This window comes from Musca vetustissima, unplaced genomic scaffold (genome assembly GCF_032173495.1).
Source record: "Musca vetustissima isolate MV318-11 ecotype Yass unplaced genomic scaffold, APGP_CSIRO_Mvet_v1 utg14086, whole genome shotgun sequence".
In the NCBI taxonomy this organism is placed as follows: domain Eukaryota; kingdom Metazoa; phylum Arthropoda; class Insecta; order Diptera; family Muscidae; genus Musca; species Musca vetustissima.
Genome location: NW_026887531.1, coordinates 638,929 through 664,076, shown reverse-complemented (window position 1 = coordinate 664,076; position 25,148 = coordinate 638,929). Strand labels below are relative to the sequence as shown.

The window sequence follows — 25,148 nt, the reverse complement described above, 5'->3', positions numbered from 1 at the left end:
GACGATAGGTACTTGAAGAACTTTAAAGACGAAGTTGATCGTCCAAAATTGAGATTGGGCGCCATCTAATGAAGATAGGACTCTGACATGATTAACAAATCTAAATCCGATTCAAACATATATGTCTCTTCGTAATAATACCGTTATAATTATATAAATACACACAATGTAAAACACACATATTAAGACAAAATAGATTGGGGGATAGCGCTGAAGTTAAGTATTGTAAATGACAGTAACAGTAAAATGTGGAGTCTATTTATGCTATGTTGTCGATAAGGCAGTGCGATTTGTGTCTTCACTAAAAATTGTCAATATGTAAACCATGAATGTGTAGTTACTGCGGTTTACCACAGATGTCGCCAGCATCGACATGTTACTAAATAAAAATTTAAATTGCTGACAATATATGATATTAATACTGCCGTTGAGAAATAATATATATATCTAAGATAAGATTATACATAATCAATCTAAGATATATATATATATATATATATAGCATAGAGAAGTGTTAAATTTAGTTTTTCAGCATAACGATGTCCCTCATGTATGTGCCCAGCTTTATACTGATATAAAATATTCGGTAGATTTACCGATATCGAACTAAATTTTCTAGAGCCTTCCTTATTTTATATTATATATTTTAATATTTTATTTATAATCCCTATCAATTAACCATAAACTAACTAATAATTGTCTTTCACTCCTTTCATGTTCACTTACAGGCACAGTGGGTCGCAAATGTAATCGCAATAGTACTTTAAGTGATGGCTGCACCTCATTGTGCTGCGGCCGTGGTTATAGCTTAGTTAAGGAACGTCGTGCCGAACGTTGTCATTGTAAATTTCAATGGTGCTGCAATGTGGAATGCGATGAATGTCATGTTGAAGAATGGATAAGTGTGTGTAATTGAAGAGGAGGAAGGAAAAAAAATAAACAAAACAAAAAACACAGTAGAAGTGAAAGGAAATAAAATGATAAAATATATAAAAGTAAATGCCACAAAAAATTAAAAGAAACTTTTTATAAAAATAAAAAACAACAAATTAACAATAACAAACTCACACAAATAAACACAAAAAAAAGAAAGAAGAAAAAACAGATACAAAACAAATTCTACCAAAAATATTATGTGAAAAATATCAAAAATAAATTTAATATTATTATTTATTAAATAATTATGTAAAAAAAACTTGTGTTATTTTTTCTAATATTTTAAGACAGGTCTCATATGTGGTGAAGGTCTTCTATAATTCTCCTATAGATTGAATACTATGCGAAGGTCCCCTATATAAGAATATCTTGTATAAATAGAATATAGGTCATCTATGAATGGAAGACATTTCACAGGTCGTATGTATATACTTTATTCAAGTCTTCTAAGTTTAGAACAAATATGTATGGATCTCATGTATATATAAGACGCCATATAGGCATAATAGAGGTAGAGATTCTAGAAGAAAACATTTAACATGGCATTTTAAATGGCTTCTACATGACTTTCCATAAACAGACAACATTCTACAAATCTTCTTTAAATATCAGATCTTCTATAAATAGAACACCCTCTATGGTATTTTTATTTATAGAAACTTTTATTATTTTATTTATAGAAACTTTAATGTCTTCTAAGGACAGAGCCAATATATTTTATATTTTAAATATATTTTAATATTTTAAAACCATCCATCTGCAGAAGATTATCATTCGATGATAGTACATCAGCCAGTCATCTTCACCTAAAGGATTCCTCAGTCTCGCAGCTACAGCAAAGCTGCAGGGGGGAGGTGTTTCCTCCGATTTCTATTTTATTGAGCTGTGCTATATACAAGCTCAATATCGGCGTCAAATCTGTTGTACAACCGAAGTTAGTACATCAGCCGGTCATCTTTATCGTATAGGATTCCTCCGTCTCGCGTCTTAACAAAGCTGCAGAGCGGTTTCTTCTATGTATGTAGTGAAGTTCCTCGTTGCACTCCAGGTATTGCTCCACTGCTCCATTTCCACAATGTGGCTTCTTTCCAGGAAGTTGAGGGCATATTTCATCATACAGACATCGATTCGGTTGAAGTCGAGTGCATTGTAGATTTTCCGAATGTAAATTCCATTGCTATCCAGTGTTGGTCTCACTCCCACACATGATGCCAATATATTTCTCTCCCACTTTCTAATCCTTTCCATTTGGGTTGCTGCCATGAAGCAAAGGAGTAGATGATGATGGGTCGAATTGCATATTAACAACTTTACGTCCGAAGAAAGTCCTCCTTGCATTCAGAAAGAGTCTTTCAGAGTTCATATTTTTGGCCTTTGATAGCACATAATCCACATGGCATCAGAAGTCGAATATTTCGTGCTGGATCATCCCAAGGTATTTCATCCTGTCTGACACTCCTATGAATTCATTTCCAACCTATATAGTTGGATTCTATTTTCGGAAACTCTTTGCAGTGGACTTGGGTTTGCCCTTGAAAACTATCAATACACATTTTCCAACATTGAGCTGAAGTTCTTGAAGTAGTTGTGAAGTGTTTCCATGTACACATTCAATCTTCTTTCCACAGTGCTTCCAAAGCGGCCTCGTGTACAAGTAACACATCATCAGGGTATGTTAATGACAGTCCTCTTCCAGGCGGCTCTGGTATGTCGTATACGAACATTTTTTGGGAGTCACAATAGATCTTCTTTAAATATAATAATTTCTGTAGATATCTCAACTTCTATAACTCTTTTATATACATAAATAGAAGGCCTTCTCTACTCATTTATATTGGTCTATAGGTCCTCTATATATAAGAAATTTTTGAGGTATTCAATTAACAGAAGTCATTACATAGATCATTCTAATAATTTTCTAGAGCTAAAAAACTTTTTTCTGTAAATTGAAGCTTCTGAATTATATTTGAAGGCAGTATTTCGACAATAATCGTGTAAAATATCCAGCAAACAAACCTACGTAACAGATTTACCTTCTTTGACACCTCAACAAACATCCACACACAGAAAATACTAATTTATTTCAATGCCAAAAACCATGGTAGAAAATCAACCAAGAGGCAAGAACAACAACAACTAATCTGTCATGTGAATTGCTTTGCAGAACGTGTTACAATTTCTGTCAGACGGACTACCTTCCCCATTGGCACTATTGGTCTGGTGATTTGCCTTTTTCCTCGTTTTATTCTTGTTCGTCGTCTCTTATTACAAAATTCGTTCGTTCGTTCGTTGGTTGGTTCGCATAATTCCCTAATGCAATTAACCTTAAATTGGGCGCCAATCGTTCAATGCTCCAGTCTACCATTTACTTTTCGTCGGGCGACCCAAATTATTTACAGTGTATATGGCTGGCTGTCTAAAATTTCTTCTAGTGTAAACTTATATAAGGTTTCAATTATTCGGTCGGTCGTTTGACTTATTCGGTCGGTTCAATGCTAAAAGTCTTGCTGTAGATTTTGAAAGCGTTCAGTTAGTTTTTAGCTGCAGTTTAAACTGCACGCTCGGTCGGATAAAAAACCAATCTAACGGTATAGCGGAAAGGATACGCAACGAAAGGAAGGACTAAAATAGTGGAAAAGGATATTGAAACCGGTAAAAATCCTTGTGATCCTGGAAGGAAAAAATTAATGAAATAAATGTGACAATTGAATGGGAATATATAATAAATTAATTCACTTCGAAGGACATAAAAAATCCTTTGATTTTCGAAACCCTTAATTAAAATATATGACAAAAGGATAAGAATCATAAAATAGTGCATACGAAGGACACATGAAGGTCCTTTGATCCTTAAAAAAAATATATATTTTTTATGTGATAATATATAATTCACAATTATATGGAAATATATTAATACATCAAGGACATATGCTATAAAATCAAAAGGATAATATATTTTGCAGAAATTATGAATGAATTATAACAAATAATGAAATGCATCTGAAAAATAAAAATTCAAAGAACGTTTCAAAGGATAATTACTCAAAATCTGTTGAAAGATTTTATTAGATTGAAATTTTAAGTGAATACAGAAGTCTTTCAAGCATACAATTTTGTATACTTAAAGTGAAATTATTGTGGTTAGCTGTGTGGAGAACTGAGTGATTGTGTTGTTGCTGCATTGTTAAAAATTTGGCCAAATTTTGAAATTCCATAAAAAATCTGTCAAACAATTTTATTGTTAATAATACCTCGTACAAATTACACATCTACGAAATCTAAATAGAATCTGAAAAATGAACCGTTAAAGTCTGAACAAAATGAACCATTTATTTAATCATCAATGCCTATCACGCCCCATTAAAGTAGCCCACCCTCTCCTCTGATATAATACGCTAGCTTTTTTCCAATCCACGAAAAATTCTCCTCAATCGTAGAAAAACGATTTAATTGTGAGAAGAGAGAAGCGATAGCGGTGGCCAAGTCCGGCGAAGACCTTGGTTAAGGCATGACAACGGTTTTGTCTTTGGCCATAAACTACATCACAAGCGTCAACGTTTGACATCGGGCATTATAATGGTGCGTAAATTCAAGTCTTCATTCCTTATTGGCCGTATGGCCCCCTTGTTCGCATTCACATTTGACCGAACTTGATTCTTCACCAGTTACGATCTCTTTGAAGTAATCTGACGATGTTCAACAGCTCCTGAGCGATGACAATGCGCTGATGTATTAGCTCAAAATTAAGCAATTTTGGAGATATCTTTGCTACCGCTGAATCATCCGTAAACATTGTTAGGCGTGAGCTGAACGACATCACCATATCATCAGCAACCTCTTTGGTGGTTTTCCAAATAATTTTCTTCATTGCTTCGATGCTTTCATCAGTTGTCGAGTTGCTCGGACGACCATGACGAGCATAATCATATGCCTTTCTTAAATCGATTATATCACAATTAAAAAAATAACGCAAAACTACAGTTTCACTGCTCCATTACTTACTTAGCTGGCTTATGGCAGAACGGTTGCCCATAAGCTAAGCTTAAAAAACATTCCAAGCGCGTCGATCTTGTGCGCATATCATCCAATTTTAAAGAGCCCTTACCAAGATGATGTCTTCTACATGATCTTTCCATCGGATTCGTGAACCATCACTTCACTCGCTTTTATATACGTTCTAAGCTGGGGCATCTTCATCCATTCTCACAACATGACTTGGCCAACGTAGTCGCGCCAGCTCGATACGTCCGACTATGTCGATGTCCGAGAATAGATGGAACAACTCATGGATCATTCGACGGTAGAGTTTAGGTTTGGTCTGGCGAGAGGTGGCCTTGCATTTGAGTTGCTTGACCATAGTAGCATCTGTTGGCCAACACTATTCTCCTCCGGATTTCAAAGCTGATGTTATTAGTTTTGTTTATGGCGGTACCGAGGTATATAAAATCGTTTACTACCTCAAAGCTCTAGTTTTCAAGTTCCACACTTGGTCCTAGTCTACTTGACGTCTAGCGCGTTGATACCATCAGCTTGGTCTTTTCGCCATTTACTGTCATTCCCACTTTTGCGGACTGCTTCTGAATTCGTTAAATTCGTGACTGTTACGGCTTGCCATCTTCGACCCATTATGTCGATGTCGTCGGCGTAGGCGAGTAACATATGATGTTTGGTGTACAGAGCGTCATTTCTGTTCACATTTGCATCTCGTATGACCTTTTCCAGCAGGATATTAAAAAGGTCACACGACACACCGTCACCTTGTCTGAACAATCGTTCGGTATTGAAGGGCTCTAAGAGGTCCTTTCCGACTTTAACTGCTGGCCTTGTGCCATTTTAATTTACCCTACGCCAAACGCAAACATTGCTTTAAACACCTCTGAACGGATAGGGCTGTCGAATTATAGTCGATGAGTAAGTGTAATGTGTCGATATGTTTTTCGTGGGTCTTTTCCAGGATCTGGAAAATGGTGGATGTTAAATGGAGGATTTGCCAGGCCTGAAGCCGCATTGGTATGGTCCAATAATGTCATTGAGTTCAGTCGTTCACGCTGGATAACACATTAGATGGGATGCGAAGGACACTTATTCCTATATAGTTGGTACATATCGTCTTGTTTGCTTTTTTGTGCACGGGACACAGGATGCTGAGGTTCTACTAATCAGCTGATTCATGCTCCTGACCAGCATCTGACCACCGGTCTTGAATAGTTCGACAGGTAATCCATCGGCACCTGCTACTTTATTGTTCTTCAGCCGATTAGTTGCTATTCTGACCTCATCTTGGCTATGTGGTATGCACTATATACCGTCATCTCTTATTTTGGTTCTGGGATATCTTCTTCACCGCCACTATTTGATAGCAGAAGCTTTTCAAAATGCTCCTTCCAGATCCCCAACATACTATCTGTATCTCTCACCAGGTTTCCTTCTTTATCTCTACAGGAGGATGTGCCTGCACCAAAGACTTCGGTTTGGTGTTTTACTCTTTAGTACAATTTCCGGACTTCATTCTGACTCCTGTACATCTCGATTTGCTTACGCTCACATTTGTTCTTGTTCTTTGGCATGTAGGAACCCAATATATTTGTCAAAAGAACATATATATCAATTTCCCCAAACAACACGTTTTCTGCTGAGCTGCAATCTCAGGTTATTGCTTAGCAGTAATTTGACAATTTTTACCCCTAAAACCTCCCTAAACTCTCTATTAGATATCCAAGGTACATTCGATTTTTAATACATGACTGTCTCTCATTACAAGGCAATTCGCCTTGTTTTTGTTTTATAAAAAAAATCGTATTTTAAACCAATTACGCGTGGTGTGTGTTTTTGACACCATTTAACGAATCATTGGCAGGGCAACCAAAACGCTGTAAATCGCAAAACATGTAGATCGCAACGAGGGAAAATTGCTGTCAATGAGAGGTTTAAATCGTTTTGCATTCGTAGGGTTTCAGATGTTACGCAAACCGAATTCTAATGGGATTAAAAAGCAAAAAAGCAACAACAACAGCAAGGAAATTCAACATTTTTGACCCAGCAATTTGGTCACAATGCTTCTATGGTCAATTACCAATCAAACACTTTATCGTCAAATCTAAGACTGTTAGGACGTTTCGGTTATTTTATTTCCAGATAAATACGGGGAAACTGTTCTGATAAAAAATTAATTTGAAAACTTATTTTCGAAAAGTACAACAAAATAAAAACGAATCGAAATGTATTTACCCTATACCCAATTACCCGATCCGACGGATAAATTCGAGATCTATGAGGAGATTGCCCAGGGTGTCAGTGGCAAGGTGTTCCGAGCTAAGGAGCTAGAATTGGATCGCATGGTGGCCTTGAAGATTCAACATTACGATGAGGAACATCAGGTGGCCATTGAGGAGGAATATCGCACGTTGAGGGATTATTGCAATAGTCCCAACTTGCCCGAGTTTTATGGAGCTTACAAGCTGGAGAAGGGCAATGGTCCCGATGAAATATGGTTTGCCATGGAGGTAAGTGTGTCTCTAAGATAACACTCAACTATGTTTAATGATAAATCTCTTTCCAGTACTGTGGTGGTGGAACTGCTACAGATTTGGTAAACCGTCTTTTGAAACTGGATAGGCGTATGCGTGAGGAGCACATTGCCTATATAATCCGGGAGACATGCAGGGCAGCTGTGGAGTTAAATCGCAATCATGTACTACATCGTGATATACGTGGCGATAACATTTTGTTGACCAAGCAGGGCAATGTTAAGCTTTGTGATTTTGGTTTGTCACGTCAGGTGGATTCGACTTTGGGTAAACGTGGCACCTGCATTGGTTCACCCTGCTGGATGGCTCCCGAGGTTGTTATGGCCCAGGAAGCTAGTAAGATTCCAAAATACTTTAAGAAATAAATGGAATTTAATTCAAAGTAATTCATTTTTATTGCAGGAGATCCGGAGATAACAACCCGTGCCGATGTTTGGGCCTTGGGCATAACCACCATTGAATTGGCCGATGGTAAACCACCATTTTACGATATGCATCCATCACGTGCCCTCTTCCAAATTGTGCGTAATCCGCCGCCAACTCTGTTCAAACCCAGCAATTGGTCCCAACAGCTAATCGATTTCATTGCTGAGTGCTTGGAGAAGAATCAGGAGAATCGTCCGATGATGGTGGAAATGGTAGAGCATCCATTTTTAAATGAACTATTCGACAACGATGATGAGGTAGGGACTTTCAGCATAAAAACGTTTCTTTGATTTATAGCAAATCACTCCCCTCCCCCCTTTCAGATGCGCAATGACATTTCCGAACTTTTGGAACTGAGTCGTGAGGCCCAAGGTTTCTATCGTGAACCTGAAGTTCTTGTGGATCGCGGCTTCCTCAAACGTTTCGAGGGCAAACCGGAGCGCATGTTCCCCGAAGATTTGGCTGCCATTGAAAACCCTGCCGAGGATGTGGTCCTGGAATGTCTTCGCAATCGCATGGAATTGGGTAACTCCTACTCGTTTATTGGTGACATCCTACTTTCGCTGAATTCGAATGAGCTGCAAAATGAATTTCCACCGGAATTCCATGCCAAATACAATTGCAAATCTCGATCGGAAAATTTGCCACATATTTTTGCTGTGGCGGATACCGCTTATCAGGATATGTTGCATCACAAGGAACCCCAGCATATCGTATTTTCGGGTGAAAGCTATTCGGGAAAATCGACAAATGTCAAACTTCTCATGAAGCATTTGTGTTATTTGGGTGCGGGAAATCGTGGTGCCACCGAACGTGTTGAGAATGGAAATAAGGTTATTATGGCCTTGGTGAATGCTGGCACTCCGATCAACAACGATTCGACCAGATGTGTTATGCAATACTTTTTGACATTTGGCAAGACGGGAAAAATGTCGGGAGCTGTCTACAATATGTATATGCTGGAGAAGTTGCGAGTAACCACATCGGATATGTAAGTAATTTGGAAAAGAATATCCCTTATGCACCCGATGCAAAATGCATCGAAGCTCCAAGTAAAATATTGATATATATGTATTTACGATAACAATCACTAACCTAACTTTCTTAGGGTATAATCCTTTTTAATTTCCCAATAAATATATTTTTGATTTCATTTTTTTCAGGACCCAACATAATTTCCACATTTTCTATTACTTCTTCGACTATCTAAATTCCGAAGGCCTGTTGAAAGAATATAACCTAAAATCGGAACGTGGCTATCGTTATTTGCGTGTACCACCCGACGCTCCACAGGGTAAACTAAAATATCGTCGTGATGATCCGACCGGCAATATTGAACGTTTCAAGGAGTTCGAAAAAATTCTACAAGATCTCGACTTCAATCACAAACAATTGGAAAGTGTACGCAAGATATTGGCTGCCATTCTGAATATTGGCAATATACGTTTTAAACAAGTCGGAAAATATGCCGAGGTGGATAATACGGAAATGATAACACGTATTGCCGAATTGTTGCGTGTCGATGAAAAGAAATTTATGTGGTCATTGACAAATTTCATTATGGTTAAGGGCGGTGTGGCCGAACGTCGTCAATATAATACGGATGAGGCTAGAAATGCTCGCGATGCTGTGGCATCGACTTTGTATTCTCGTTTGGTTGATTGGGTGATTAATAAAATTAACATGAATATGGCATTCCCTAGAGCTGTTTTGTGAGTATTAAAAGGATGGGAGTAGATGTTTGAGGGAAAATTAAATTTTAACTTTTAAATTTTGTAGTGGTGACACCAACTCTATTGTCATCCATGATATGTATGGCTTTGAATGTTTCAACCGCAATGGCTTGGAGCAGCTGATGATTAACACCTTCAATGAACAGATGCAGTACCACTACAATCAACGTACCTTTGTCAATGAAATGCTGGAAATGGTAAGAATATCGAATTTTGGTCGTAAGGTAAAATTGGGATCTCTTCATGAGAGAGAAACGGACACGGAAGGTTCTTTTAAACTAACTATGATAATTAGAACTGATGTACTGTAACGAAAACTACTGGGTCTTCCTATAGAGAAAGACCTGAGGCCTTCTAAGGAAGAATAGTGAGGTATTCTTAAAGCAAATACTTCAGAGGCATTCTTATAGAAAAAACTATAATGTAATGTCATCGTAACATTGTTGCATTTTACAATCATCTTATTACAATAGCTTATTTCCTTAATATATTCTACTACAGCTCGGCCAACCTGACGGTGGTGACCGACCCGGTCATCTGACCATTATCAACATATATAATATAAATAATATTATTGCTAGGCTGAGCAGCCTTGGGTGACCATACCAGATTCGTCGGATTTTCAATGCGTAATTTGACAATTCTAAATATCATTTACCCAATCCCATATGGTCCTTGAACTTAGGCAATTATTTCTTGTTTACCTCTACAGTTATGTCCACATTCCGAATCACCACAAAATCTCCTACCTCAAATGAGTTAACCCCCATCACTTTCTTTTTATCCCTTTTTACACTATAATCTTGCGACCTCACTACAGCGTCTTCAGGTCTATCTCTGATCTGCTGAACACCCGACGTTGTAAGCTTTTAAGCGCCACTCGAATGAATGACATTTTCTTTTATTTCATCATATTTTCTCTGTTCTCTTCTTACATCGTAACAGGGTTGCATTTTACAATATCAATTAGTATTCGGTAATCGTCTTATTACAATACCTTTTTTCCTTAATATATTCTACTGCAGCTCTGCCAACCTGACCCGGTCACCTGACCATTATCAACATATATAATATAAACAATACTACGAGGCCGACCAGCCATTACACTATTACACCATTATAGGGAATTTTCGTAATAACGTACCGATCGTTGGGAATCACATAGGGTTCCTTCGAATTTAGGCAATAATTTCTTGTTTACGCGTACAGTGTTTAGCCGAATTCCGAATCACCACAAAATCGCCTATCTCTTCGCTTTTTCTTCAGCCCTTTTTATACTATATTCATTCATTAGACCTGAACATCCGACGTTGTAAGCTTTTAAGTGGCATAAATGGCATCTTATTTTATTTCATCATCTCTCTCTCAGTTCTTTTCTTACATCGTCACAGGGTTGCATTTTGCAATATCAATTAGTATCCGGTAATCGTCTTATTAAAATAGCATATTTCCTTAACCTATTCTACTACATGTCTGAGGACCTTCTTACAGAACAGAACAATATACGTCGATTTTTCAAGAATAATTTATGGAGGATCAAAAAGGGATTAATCGTGGATTTTTAAGGAATATTTTTTGGAGGATCAAGCGTGGATTTTTAAAGAATATTTTACAGGACAATAAGGGTTCTCTTTTAGAATGGCAGACCATATGATTGAAAGAGACAGACAAGTTGTTATAGAAAAAATGTTCGTATTGTTTTATACACTCTCTCTTTAACTAAAAATATTCCCCTTCCCACTCGTTATTATAGGAAGCTGATGATTTACCACCAATCAATTTGAATTTCTATGACAATAAGACGGCTCTGGATAATCTTCTCACTAAACCCGATGGACTATTCTACATTATTGATGAAGCCTCACGCATGAGTCAAGATCAAGATTTAATAATGGGTAAGTTAAGAAATATCTCAAGATTTCCCTTCAGTTTCCTTATAAAATTGCCTTATAGATCGCGTTTTGGAGAAGAGCAGTCAATTTGTTAAGAAGCATACTGCCACAGAAATCTCCGTGGCCCATTATACCGGACGCATTGTCTATGATACACGTGCCTTTACCGATATTAATCGTGACTTTGTGCCACCCGAAATGATTGAGGCTTTCCGTTCATCAATGGATGAGAATGTTATGGTTATGTTCACCAATCAACTAACCAAAGCTGGTAATTTGACAATGAATTTTGAAAGTGTTCAGCACGCTGACGATTCACAAAGAAGATCATATGTAGGTGTTTCAAATATTTTTTCATTGGTTTAAATATTCATTCAAGTCATCTCTTAGACCCTAAATACCTTGTCGACCGGTGTCATATCCCAAGTCAATAATTTACGTACAATGGCTGCCAATTTCCGTTATACATGCTTGACCATGCTCAAAATTCTTAGCCAAAATGCAAATATTGGCGTCCATTTTGTTAGATGTATTCGTGCCGATTTGGAATACAAGCCGAGGGCATTCCACAGAGATATGGTGCAGCAGCAAATGAAGGCATTAGGTGTTGTGGACACAGTGATTGGTCGCCAACAGGGCTATTCGTGTCGTTTGACCTATGAAGAATTTCTAAAGCGGTGAGTAAATTGGAATATATAGGAATATTAAGGTTCTATGATTGAAATGTGTCTCTTTATTTCCGTAGTTATCAATTTTTGGCTTTCGATTTCGATGAAACTGTTGATATAACTCGTGAAAATTGCCGTCTACTTTTGATTCGTCTGAAAATGGAAGGATGGGACATTGGAAAATCTAAAGTGTTCTTGCGCTACTACAATGATGAATTCTTGGCAAGGTAAGTAATATTTTTCCAAATATATTATGTAAGAAAAGGACCGAAACGAGCGGGATACTAACCTACACCACTTTCGTATATGGAGGGCAAGTCTTACGATTTTTAAAAGTCTTTATATAAATTACGTATTTCTAAAGCGGAACCCATCTGAACACATGTTCATCAATACAAAATTAAATTATATGTGGAAAATTTTGTTATAATATGGCAAAATTGAATGTTTGTTGTTTGACATGACATGGCCGAACTGTCAATATATCAATATGTTTTAGTTTTGGGCCAAATAATTGCATTGCACCAAACTTCATCACTAATGATGAATAATTTCGATAGGTACAAAAAACATATGGACGGACAAAATGCACTAAAACATAGCACCCAGTAGCACCGAACTTGTTATACCCTCCAACACGTAGTGTGCATTCAATGTTCCTTAAATCGGACTACCTTAAATCTAAACTTACGATTGAATTATTTACAATTTATATTTTATTATAAATATCGGCGTCAAATCTGTGGTACCTCCGATGATAGTACATCAACTGGTCATCTTAATCGTATAAGATTCATCCGTCTCGCAGCTTCAGCAAAGCTGCAGCGGGAGGTGATTCCTTCTAAGTATAGAGTGGAGTTCCTCGTTGTACTCCAGGTATTGCTCCACTATTCCATTTTCCACAAACTGGCTCCTTTCCAGGAAGTTTAAGGCATATTTCATCATGCAGACATTGATTCGGTTGAAGTCGTATGCATGGTAGATGTTCCTATTGGCCGGACGTCTACAAGTTACATTACTATCCATTGTTGGTCTCATTCCTATGCATGATGACGATATGTCTGCTCATGCAGCAAAGGAGTGGGTGATGATGGGTCGAATCACTTGCTTGTATATTAGCAACTTTGCCTCCAAAGAAAGTCCTCCTCGCATTCTAATGATTCTTTGATAAGTAAAGTTAATCTTTTTGGCCTTTAATTGCATATAATCCATATGATGACAGAAGTCGAATCTTTCGTGCAGGACGATCCCAAGGTATTTCATTCTCTCTGACGCTCCTATGAATCAATTTTCAACCTTTAAAGTTGAAATGTATTTTCGTAAGCACTTCGCAATAGACTTGGATTTGCCCTTGAAAACCACCGATACACACTTTCCAACAATGAGTACACATTCAATCTTCTTTCCACAGTGCTCCCAAAGCAGCCTTGTGGAGCAAGGAATACATCATCAGCGTAATTCACTGCCTTGTCATGCTCTCCTATTTATACTTCTTCCCATCTCGCCGTACAGGTTTCTCGATGATCTAGTACACTCATGCACAAAATAATTCGATGGCTAAACATGTTTTCTCTCTTCGACCGCCATTTTTTATGATTATCTCTCAGTTACGCTCTCGCACACTTACTCTCAATTTAGTTGTTTTCAGCACTGATTTAAAAGAGCACAAAACATGGCAATACCACCATCTAAATTATCTTAAACCTGCTATTTATATCCTTAACAATACAGTAGCAAAGTTCGACTCTGCAAAAAAATACATTTTACCAAAAAAAAAAAAAAAACATGCGCCTAAGAACACGACAAAATTTATATGTATTTGAAAAATCTTTGTAAATTTCTTCTCTTTTCAGATTGTACGAAACAAGTGTAAAGAAAATCATTAAAGTCCAATCGATGATTCGTGCCCTATTGGCAAGAAAACGTGTCAAAACCGGAGGAAAGCCAGCAGCAGGTATGTGGCGTACAAAAAACTCCTCCCCAAAACTTATTAATCGAAACATTATTTTTCCCCCTACTACAGCCAAAGCTCCCGGTACCCATGACGTTGCTGCCGCTAAAATACAAAAAGGTAATGATCAATATCTTGGTGTAGATGTTGAATATGTAGACGTTAGTGAAACTCCCTCAGAGGCCGAAGATAATTTCGAAGAATCCCGTAAGGAGGAGGCTTTGGCTGCTGCACGCATTTCTCAGCGCGAGAGCATGGTTTTCGATCAGGAAGATGAATAAGAAAATTTGACGTATTTTCAACGTCCAAATATTTATGGCGGGAAAGAAGAAGAAAGAAAAAAAATACTTTCAATCCGAATATGCATAAATATACTTAAAAAACAAAACCTAATGATAATATCTAAACAAACATACTTACATACATATATTTAATTTTGTTCCAAATAAATTTGAGAAAAACCACGTTACAATGTTTCTATGCCAATCATCAGCGTCATTACAAGCTGTTCAAATGTAGAAACATAAAAAATGAAAAAAAAATACATGGGATCTAAGGGGATATGGAAAATACAATAATACCCCCCTAAATAATATGGGGCTTCGTAACATAAAACTTGAATGTGTTTGAAAACCTTGATATGACACATTGTCATTTAAAATGTCAACCCGACACCCCGCCAAAATTCACCCCACGCCCAACAATTGTACACGTGTGTGAATATATAGAAAATAAATGAAAAATTAATTAAATTAGCGCCTTATGACGCCATCAACCGCATAAAAACCTTGACCCGTGTATTGCCGAACGCTGCGCAGCTTATTGCCTCCTTTCTTTTCGACCATTTGCAAACACTACATTAATTTATTTTTTAGTTTATTTTAACTGAAATGCGTTTTATTCATTTGCATTGCATTTTTTTTCTTGTTCTTGCCTTTCCAGCTTACCGTGGCTATCGTGGTGGCAAAGCGCGTTTCAGCCCATTGGTGGATAAAAATGGTCATGTGAATCAAGAAACAGCCGATTTTATACGTCACTATGTACGCAAATGGCGTGAGAAATCATTGTTCCAGGTCTTGCTGCATTATCGTGCAGCCAAGTTTCAAGAATTTGTTAACCTTTGTCAACAGGTGAGTGAGGTTTGAATATCCGAAAGTTTTCTTATTCAATATTACACAGAAAAAATAATTCATATTTTATATGAATAGTGTTCAGAAAGTGTTGTTAATGTCGGAATTTCTGTATTTTATGAACGTAATTCATAAATCTAGCTTCTTGTCAGAGAAAGTGTGAAAAAACCAACTTTAGAATGGTGTTGGCGGGTTTCTATGGTAATTTTTCCATTCTGATTTTGTTTTCTTCGTTATGTCTTTTTTCGTTCATGTTCTGCCTTAGAACAATCATATACAATGTCAATTATTCGGTTGGTTTTGTTGTTCGTATCAACACTTTCTTGATGCATTTATTTCGAAATAATTTGGAAAATACATATGCGAATTTTGTAACACCAATGTGGAGGTCGGTAATGGAATGCTAATCTAGACACAATTGAGTGAGTGGAAAGATGAAGATTGTTAGCAACAGAAACAATAGTCAAATAAACGGTTGCAAAAATAACAACCACAAGTAAGGTGGCAGAGGACGATACAAAAAAACGCAGCCGAGCAATGAATAGTGGTGTTTTTGTCAAAAAAGAGAGGGAGGAAAAATTCAGTGCAATCAGAGTAGAGAAACGAAAATAGATGTGATATTAATGAAATGTGGTGTATAACTTAGAAATTGTCGTACTATTGACAGATCTTTCGTTCCATAAGCCGAGCTTAAAAAAGATTTCCAGGCGCGTCGGTCCTTTGCGCAGTTTTTCCAATTTGAAAGACCATATTCGGCAATGTTGTCTTCCACTTGATCTTTCCATCGAATTCTTGGCCTAACCCTTCTGCGTATAACCATCAGCTGGTTCGCTTTTATATGCTTTATGAGTTGGGAGATCTTCATCCATTCTTACAATATGACCAAGCCAACGTAGTCGCTGCTGCTCGATACGTCTGACAACGCCAATGTCCAAAAATAGATGGTACAACTCATGGTTGATTCGACGCCGATATTCACCGTCGACGCAGATCGGCTCGTATATCTTTTGGAGAATTTTTCTCTTAAACACTCCAAGAGCTGACTTATCTGCTAGCGTAAGTACTCATGCTTCAGATGCATATAACCTCACGAGTGGTTTCAGCTGGTCGTCTTGCGCGTTGATACCATCACCTTGGTATTCTCGCCTTTTACTGCCAGACCGACTTTGGCAGACTCCTTTTAAATTTGTTCAAAGGTGGCTGTCACCGCTCGCAATGTTCGACCAATTATATCGATGTCATCGGCGTAGGCTAATAACATGTGTTGTTTGGTGTACAGAGTTCCATTTCTGTTCACCTTTGCCTCTCGTATGACCTTATCTAGCAGGATTTTAAAAAGATCACAAGACAAACTGTCACCTTGTCTGAATCCTCGTTCGGTATTGAAGGCCTCTTTCTGACTTTAGCAGTTAAAGTTATCCTGCATAGCCGAATTAATTTTGCACGAATGCTGAACGCAGACATGGCTTTAAAAACCTCTGAACGGATAGTGCTGTCGAATGCGGCTTTATAGTCAACGAATAGGTGGAATGTGTCGATCTGTTTTTCGTGGGTCTTTTCCAGGATTTGGCGCAGAGTAGATATCTGGTCAATGGTAAATTTGTCAGGTGTGAAGTCGCATTGGTATGGTCTAATAATGTCATTGACATTGGCTTCAGTCGTTCACAAAGCACACTGGATAGCACTTTACATGCGATGGGAAGAAGACTAATTCCTCTATAGTTGGCACATATCATCTTGTCTCGGGACACAATCATTGGAATGCATTCCAAGTCAAATTGCCAAATTGTACTAATCAGCTGGTGCATGCTCCTGAGCAGCATCTGACCACCAGTCTTGAATAGTTCGGCTGGTAACCAACCCATCGGCTACTGCTGATTTATTGTACTTGAACCGATTAATTGCTTTTATGATAGGCTAAGAAGTTTCCGAATCGACCTCGTAGTATTTATATAACTGTATTTTTCTATTTCACAGGTTCATATTTACAATCAACGTGTCGTTGCTGGTTTAAATAAGTGTACTCGTGCTGTACCATTTGATCGCATCAATACCAAAGAAGTGAACTCAGCCCAATTAGGGCCAATGCCGGTAAATTCGCTCATTCCCATGATTCATTACAAAAGATTTCACCAATGTTCATATTATAGGTAGCGGTACGTAAAATACCCATACGTTTGGATCAAATACCATTTTACGATACACAATATATGGTGGATCCAGCAAATTCATTAGCACGACAATCCATACCGTCAACTTCAAACGTAATGAACAATATGTACGATGAAGAACCATGGGATAGCCCACTGCAAAGGAATCCGTCGATGACATCACAACTACTAACATATAATGCTTACAAAAAGGAACAGGCTTGCCAGACCAATTGGGAGCGTATGGGTGAAAGTGATGTAATTTATAATCAAAATTTCTATCGTGATCCACACTTAATGAGAAGGTAATGGGAAACGTGGAATGTGGACTCATCGTTATTACACAAATTTGTTATATTTTCCAGAAATCAAGTTGCAATGCAAATGAACAACTACAATCCAAACTACAATTCCTATTACAATCCCAATTATAATTCACAACCACGAGGTTGGGGATCTAGACGTAATAGCTTAAAGGGTTATCCAGCACCACCACCTCCGCCAATGCCATCGAATATGTACCAACCAAATAGGCAACAGAATAATATGCGCAATTCCTATCCTCCGGTATCACAAAATCCCGTACAAGAACTGCAAAATATGATGGGAAATCGTGGTGACTATGGGGTAATATTTGTTTTATAAATATTATTTTTTGAAAATTCTGTTTAATTTGTTCATTTCCTCACTAGGACTCGGAGGAAGCACCCTATAACTTCAAGGCAATGTTACGTAAAACCAATTACAATCGCAACGATGCAAATACCACAAATTACGATTTCAATTCGAATAACCAGCAATCATTCGAACCTCCTAAACTACGTCCCACCGGTAGAAAGTTTGATGAGGGCACACAATACGGTGGAGCGAATAAATTCGGTGGACGCAGTCAGCAACAGGCAACCTCATCCTATGAAGATTCGGGCAATAATTACGGTGAGACTAATAATTCAGAAGTGGAATTTACCGGTGATGCTTTCGATATATAAGATCAGAGAAGATTGAGGAAAAAAATCTACCAAAAAACCAACCGACTTTAGAATTTAAGAAAATAAATACAAAAGAAATTTAGTATTTTATTAGTTTGCATTAAGGAATTAAAATTAAAAATAAAGTTAAATTAAATGATATAATAAAAAAAATGTTGTATGAGTGTTTATTTTGAAAATAAATTCTAGAGAAGTTTAGGAAAAAAGGCGTAAGATAAATATTATTTAAAAGTTTTACGATCAGATCCATATATTTACAAAAATTCGAATTAAAAATCATATAAACAAAAAGAATTTTTCTGTATAGGAATCCGAATTGTCATTTCTATATCTATAAAAATTCTAAAAAAATATTGCATGAAGTGTTTAAACATAGTTCATATTTATTTCTGAATATATTGGTTATTATAAACGAATTTTTTGTGAAATAAAGAAATTAAAGTTTCGTTCCAGAACCACATTTTACAAGTTTTGTAAACTTTTTACTCGAAAAATTTGTCCGAGTAAAAATGGTTAACAGGAATGTCAACTTCTGATTGGCTGTTATGTTTATTTTGAAGTATCACCATTTAATTGTGACATATTTACTTGATTTGCGTTTCCCAACTTTTTAAATTATTTTGTCTTCAGAGAGCGATTTGGGAATATTTCCCTTTTACTAGCTTTACTATAAAAAAGTACTGGAACAGACCATAAATATACATGCCTGAAAAATTACGTAACAATTGTTTTGTTTATTTTATGTTTACTTATTTTTTTTTTTATTTTTTTATATTTTTTAAACGTCGTTTTGTTCATTAATTATTTCTCATAAAAGGTTTTAGTAAACGTCCCCATAACATCTACGTTTCCGTTATTTATTTTAGTTCTGTAACAAGGGAAAGCGTTGACAATTTCCAATTAGAATAGACGTTTAAGTTGTCCAGCATGGCACCACTCTTCGTTTCCATTGACAGTCTCTATTTGCGAAAATAAAAACGACAATAAACGAGCCGTGATTACATTAACATTTTCCTCATTGTATTTTATTAACCCGATGATCGCTGTCATCCACAAAACAAACACAGTGATACTCTCTCATTTATACACACTCCCACACAAACATAAGCAAAGATACAACAACCGTTACAATTTCATTGCAAAGTAGAAACGTATGGCTTATGTTAATGAATTTTATTCGACAAAAATTTTTATTTCGCATTTTTGGCATAGATATGAAATAATTAATATTTTTTTACAGTTTTCAATTAAATATTCAACTAAACTTTAACATGTTCGAGTAATGAAAAAAAAATAGCGACCGACCGACTTTGAACATTTTTTGACGACTGAACAAAATGGCAAATAAGAATAACAGTGTTGTCACTATTAAGGTAATTAAAAATCGAAAGTTTAAAAATAATTAAAAAAAAAATTTCTTCAAACGACTTATTTATGGTCTTCATAAATGCAACCGTAACTGCAGAAAAATTCTAAATTAAATTTTTGTTTGATACAATGATCATTATTGGCCCATGTTGTAGGAGTAGAACGGGAGCGACTATATTCTCTCCCCATTCTCCATCGCTATATTGTACCGATTTAACCCAAGCATAACAAATGGCATTTTAATATGCTGCTGGAAGCTTGAAATGTAATATGTGATCAATATAGATATGAGTCGATCTCTTAAAATCCATTCAATTCAAACAAGCTTAGGATCTTAGGTGTACTATTTGTATGACATCGAAGTAAATTATGTATGAGAGTGATACGAATAAATCTAGACCGATTTTAATAAAACTGGGTATCCTGGAGCGCAGCGCTTTGACAGTGGCGGAAAATATATGAGCAAAATCTAAATCAATTAAAAAAAAACTCACAACTCGTTATTTTAAACTCCATTAAGTAACCTGTGCAAAGTTGCAAATGTATATGGGAGCAATATCTAAATCAATTAAAAAAACCCCACAACTCGTTATTTTAAACTCCATTAAGTAACCTGTGCAAAGTTGCAAATGTATATGGGAGCAACATCGAAATCTGAACCGATTTTCACGAAACTTAGCACGCATCATTCGAGGCTCAAGTCAGTATGCTCAAGTATATTTCAAAAGAAATATATATAATGCACCATTTACACAAAATCGGACGAAAGTATGTGTGAGAGCTATGTCTAAATCTGACCCGATTTTCAGGAAACATAGCACACATCACTCTAGACCAGCAGTGCCCAAAATAGGTCCCATGGGCTGTCGGTGTGTGTCAAATTGCTCACACATACAATTATAAAAGAGAAAATTTTGAATATTAAAAATAATTTAAAAATTGTCATTCATTCCTTTCTGCTTTCATACACTAACCGAAAAAATTGGGATTTTTTTGGCAAAAATTAATTTTGAACAAGTTGAAAGATGTGACCAATACTATGGCGGGAGGGCGAAAAAGAAACAAATATATCTTTATATGGGATAATGTATCATCAACAACCATATTTGCATTGAATATAACAAATTTTTCTTCCGTCAAATTTTAAAATAATATTTTTACAAAATTTCTCTCAGTATATGACAAAGAAACAGAACTTTTGAAATTTTTTATTTGAAACAAATACAATCACAATCACTTGAATGTATTAGTGTGGACAGCCCTGCTCTAGACTCAATTCAGTAAGCTATGCAAAATATCGAACAAATCGAAAGAAACATAGTGGCTTTAATGTATCATTTACATAAAATCGGACGTAAATATATGTAGGAGCTATGTCTAAATCTGAACTGATTTCAACAAAACTTAACACACGTCACTCTAGACTCAATTAAAACATTTATAGAAGTTTTTAAAAAAATATTCACGTCAGGACTTGGAGATTTTTTTACAAACTTCTATAAATCTTTTAAAAATCAATAAACCATAACGTCACCATAAATGAAATTTTCACATTAAAATTTGACAGATTTTACCAGAAATTGTCGTAATTAGAATTTTTACTATTATCTAATTGTCCAATTAAAATATAAAGAAAAAGTCCAGTATAACACCACCCTCTCTATTTCCTTTGACACTCGAGTTGGGCAATTGAACCGACAATAAACGAGCCGAATTTATACGACATTGTGTGTGCGTCCACATTAAAATAATAGAAAATTAAACCTTTTCCCTTGGAATATCATTCACCCGTTGATCATTGTCCAACGGCAAAAAAAAAATATATGATATTCTCTCATTTATACACACTCACAAAAAGTCAAAAAGGAGAGTAAAAGCATTGTCACTAGTATATTCACTGAAAATCGCCAATTTAATAATATCAAAAAATGATGTCTTTTCGATTGAGTTATTTATTAGTTGTTGATTTTAATAAAATGAAATACTAAACAAATTGAAATGAATTACCTCAAATGTTGCTTTAAAATGTGATAGTGAAAAATACAGGAGAAGAACTAACACACCCAGCATTATTACCATAATAATGAGTGCGTAGGTTCTTCTTCTGGCTTTGCTTTTAATTGCAAAAATGACTTAAAATCATTCTCACGATCATCGCCTTTACGGGCAAAATTAAAAAAAAATAAAACTATTTTCTAAATAACTATGCAAAATATTTATTGTTATAATATTTTATATAATTAATTTGTTATTATCTTACCTTGGTAATCTCAGGATTTAGGGCATTTGATTTTTCCAGATGTAAGAATATATGGTTTTGTAAATTTTGAATCCGAAAATACATTAAGGTATTCAAATGAAGTGTTCAACAGTTTTATATTCCATATTTTATAGACTCACTCAATGACAATTTGCTTATAATGCTACAACTAAACAAATATGAAAAAAACCGAACCGAATTTACGCGACAATCACTAATTGTTTACAAATCGATCAAAAAGTCACTTTAAAACCGTACCGCAACAAATCGTACCGACAATTTAAAACAATAGCTTGCACATACGCGAACATAGAATCATCATCATCTTTTATTAATTATTTTATTTGACTTTTATTTAATCTGTTTTAAAAACTGCAAAAATCCACATGTCCTCTTTTCACTAAATGATCGAAAAATCGCTTTAAAACTGTATCGTAAATTCAAAATAGTAGCCTCCACATAGACGAATATAATTTTTTTGGTATTTTATTAATTAATTTGTTTGACTTTTACTCTGTTTTGAAAATACAGTAATCCACAATTTTTTATTTAATTTTTTTTTACTTTTTTGTTATTGCAAAATAAATAATTTTTATTTATTTTATTTTTATTTTTTGTCACACATATTTTTTTCTGTTTTTATTTGTTTTATTGTTTATTCACATATTTTGTTTATAAATGGTGTTAATAAACGTTTCATTCCCATTTCTAGTACACTCCTTCGTGTTTGTGGTTCTTTATTTTAGTTTTCTGACCTAAAGAGATAGATTTTGACAATGTCCAATTAGAATACTATGAACAAAAGATAAAGTAGTCCAGTATGACACCACTCTTCATTTCCTTCTGACACTTGAGTTGGACAATTATAACCGTCAATAAACGAAACGAAATTACACGACATTGTTACCGAATATTATTACGCATTTAAAACAGTGCACATTTATATCTTTCCCCTTTGCATTTCATTCACCCGATGATAGTTACCGCCTGCCAAAACAAGATCGTTTTCGTCCGCCAAAAACATAATGATACTCTCTCATTTATACACACTCACACGCAACTCATAAGCAAAGGCACAATAAACAGTTACAATTTCAATGCAAAGTTAAAACGAAATTTTTCAATGAATTACATTCGAATAAAACTTTTATTTCACAATTATATTGTTTCTGGGGAATTATATTTACATAATTTATACTTTTCTTTTAGTTTTTAATTAAATATTTCACTGAAATTAAACTTTTACGATTAACGAGAAGAATTCGCGACCGACCGACTTTGAACATTTTTTGACAACTGAAGAATGAAGCAAATAGAAAAAACAGTGTTGTCAATGGCGAAAAAGATCATCTTACTGATGATTAGTGTTGAAAAAAAATCGCCAAATGGTTGCATTGAAAAAACGCTTATTGATCTATGGGTAAATGTTTTTTGACGCGTTTAGACTATGCCCTAACTAATTAGACCAGTGTTAAAATAATATAAAGCTAATATGTCAGCCGTTATTTGTTTACGTATGCATACACATTTCAATGGTTTCATAATTTGTGTGACAATTTTTCAAGCAATATATGTATAATTTTAATAGGAATTACTAGCCATTATTTAAAAAAATCCATAAAAACATATGTTGTTTGAAATTTTTGTAATGTCAATTATAAATTAACTAATTTGTAGCTACCGTTCTCTTTAAAGAATACCAATAATTACAACACCACTGCTAGAAATTAAGCGTTATTTCAATAAAATATCATTTTTATACCCTACACAACTATGTTGTCAGGGTACTATAGCTTTGTGCAGCCCAAATGTTTGTAACGCCGCGAAATATTGGTCCTAGACCCACCTTTAAGTATACCGATCGTCATATCTCGACTAGCTGAGTCGATCTAGACATGTGTGTCCGTCTGTCCGTCTGTCCATTATAATTTGTAAACACGATACAGGCCACAGTTATGGACCAATCTTCACGAAATTTTGCATGTAGGATGAAAATGAAGACCCCTATTGCTTTTGATAAAGATCGGTTAATATTTAGGGGATGAAATGGACCAAATACTAATTTTTTGTCGGTTTTTCTGGTCGCTCCAGAGGCCGCAGTTATGGTCCGAACATCGTGAAATTTTACATGGAGAAGGGGATTGGGTCAAAGAATAAGCATACCTGTTTTGATAAAGATCGGTCAATATTTAGCGGGTCAAATGGACCCTGACTTTTGTGGGAAAAATTACATAATTTTTATTCTGGGACATATATACTTGCTCCTGAAGGACATATACTCGAAATGTTGATAGTATGTCCAAGATGAGTTGTTGACCTTCAAATTGATACCAATTATATGGCTGTATGTACTCCGATGCGGGAGTTATACGTAATTATGTAAAGGTGACTATGTGTATATTATTACTTTTACTCCATTAGAGGACGGAAATGTCGCGCTGATCGCTTTGAAATTGTACATGAAGTTCCGACTATGGTCAAGGACAACGCTTATAGTTTTCGGTGAAGTTGAGATTTCATTCAGGGGGTGCAATGAACCGAAAACTTTAATTTTGTCAGATTTTATAGTCGCTTTAGAGGCAATTATTATATACAGAACATCATATATTTTACAATTACAAGGTGAAGGGGATCTGACCAAATACTGCTGCGGCTGTTTAGATGATGGTCGGTCAATTTTCCGAGGGTCAAATCAACCAAAACCTAAAGTGGCCAATTTTTTATTGTATGGTGTAAAAATTCTCTTCAAGAAAAAAACATTTTGGAAAATATGCAAGACTTAGAAATAGGAGTTGTTGATCTATAAACTGTAAAAAGGGTGCAATTATCACGAAATATTGCCCAGGCTCAGAAGATAGAACCACCGAAAGTGTGCGTTTCGTGGTAGTTGTGTAGGGTATCATATGGTCGGCCCCGTCCGACTATACTGCTCCGCTCACTGGTTTATTGTTATATCTTGTTCTAAGCACTTCTTTTATCATAATAAAACTAAATTTTATTCATTATATAAAAAATAGTACATTATTAATAAAACGTATCAATTTTAATTTAAGATGTTGAGGGAAAATCTGTGGTGTTATCTAAATGAATAAACATTTTAAAATTGTTGGCTAGGAAT

At 35.6% G+C, this 25,148-nt stretch overlaps 2 protein-coding genes across 2 annotated transcripts in view; both read left to right on the top strand.

The window, feature by feature from the left end:
• LOC133335118 (protein Wnt-10b) overlaps nucleotides 1–928 on the top strand; it is a 63,963-nt gene extending 63,035 nt beyond the window's left edge. The window contains exon 8 of the mRNA XM_061543423.1: nucleotides 729–928. Within this exon, the coding sequence (XP_061399407.1) occupies nucleotides 729–916 (188 nt within the window). The 3' untranslated portion in view covers nucleotides 917–928. The remainder of the gene's footprint in view (nucleotides 1–728) is intronic.
• Nucleotides 929–7,125: 6,197 nt separating this feature from the next.
• Nucleotides 7,126–14,420, top strand: LOC133335076 (neither inactivation nor afterpotential protein C). The gene is made up of 12 exons (XM_061543380.1): nucleotides 7,126–7,439; nucleotides 7,496–7,799; nucleotides 7,866–8,146; nucleotides 8,213–8,880; nucleotides 9,053–9,601; nucleotides 9,669–9,819; nucleotides 11,376–11,517; nucleotides 11,576–11,847; nucleotides 11,905–12,191; nucleotides 12,260–12,409; nucleotides 14,036–14,136; nucleotides 14,206–14,420. Exons 1-12 carry the CDS (start codon nucleotides 7,155–7,157, stop codon nucleotides 14,412–14,414), a joined length of 3,399 nt encoding a protein of 1,132 aa, XP_061399364.1. The 5' UTR covers nucleotides 7,126–7,154; the 3' UTR covers nucleotides 14,415–14,420.
• The last annotated feature ends 10,728 nt before the right edge of the window (nucleotides 14,421–25,148 follow it).

Coding starts and splice junctions, on each gene's coding strand:
- LOC133335076 (XM_061543380.1), top strand. CDS start 7,155: ATGTATTTACCCTATACCCAATTACCCGATCCGACGGATAAATTCGAG. Junction 7,800..7,865: donor TGTTATGGCCCAGGAAGCTA/GTAAGATTCCAA, acceptor TTTTTATTGCAG/GAGATCCGGAGATAACAACC. Junction 11,848..11,904: donor ATTCACAAAGAAGATCATAT/GTAGGTGTTTCA, acceptor GTCATCTCTTAG/ACCCTAAATACCTTGTCGAC.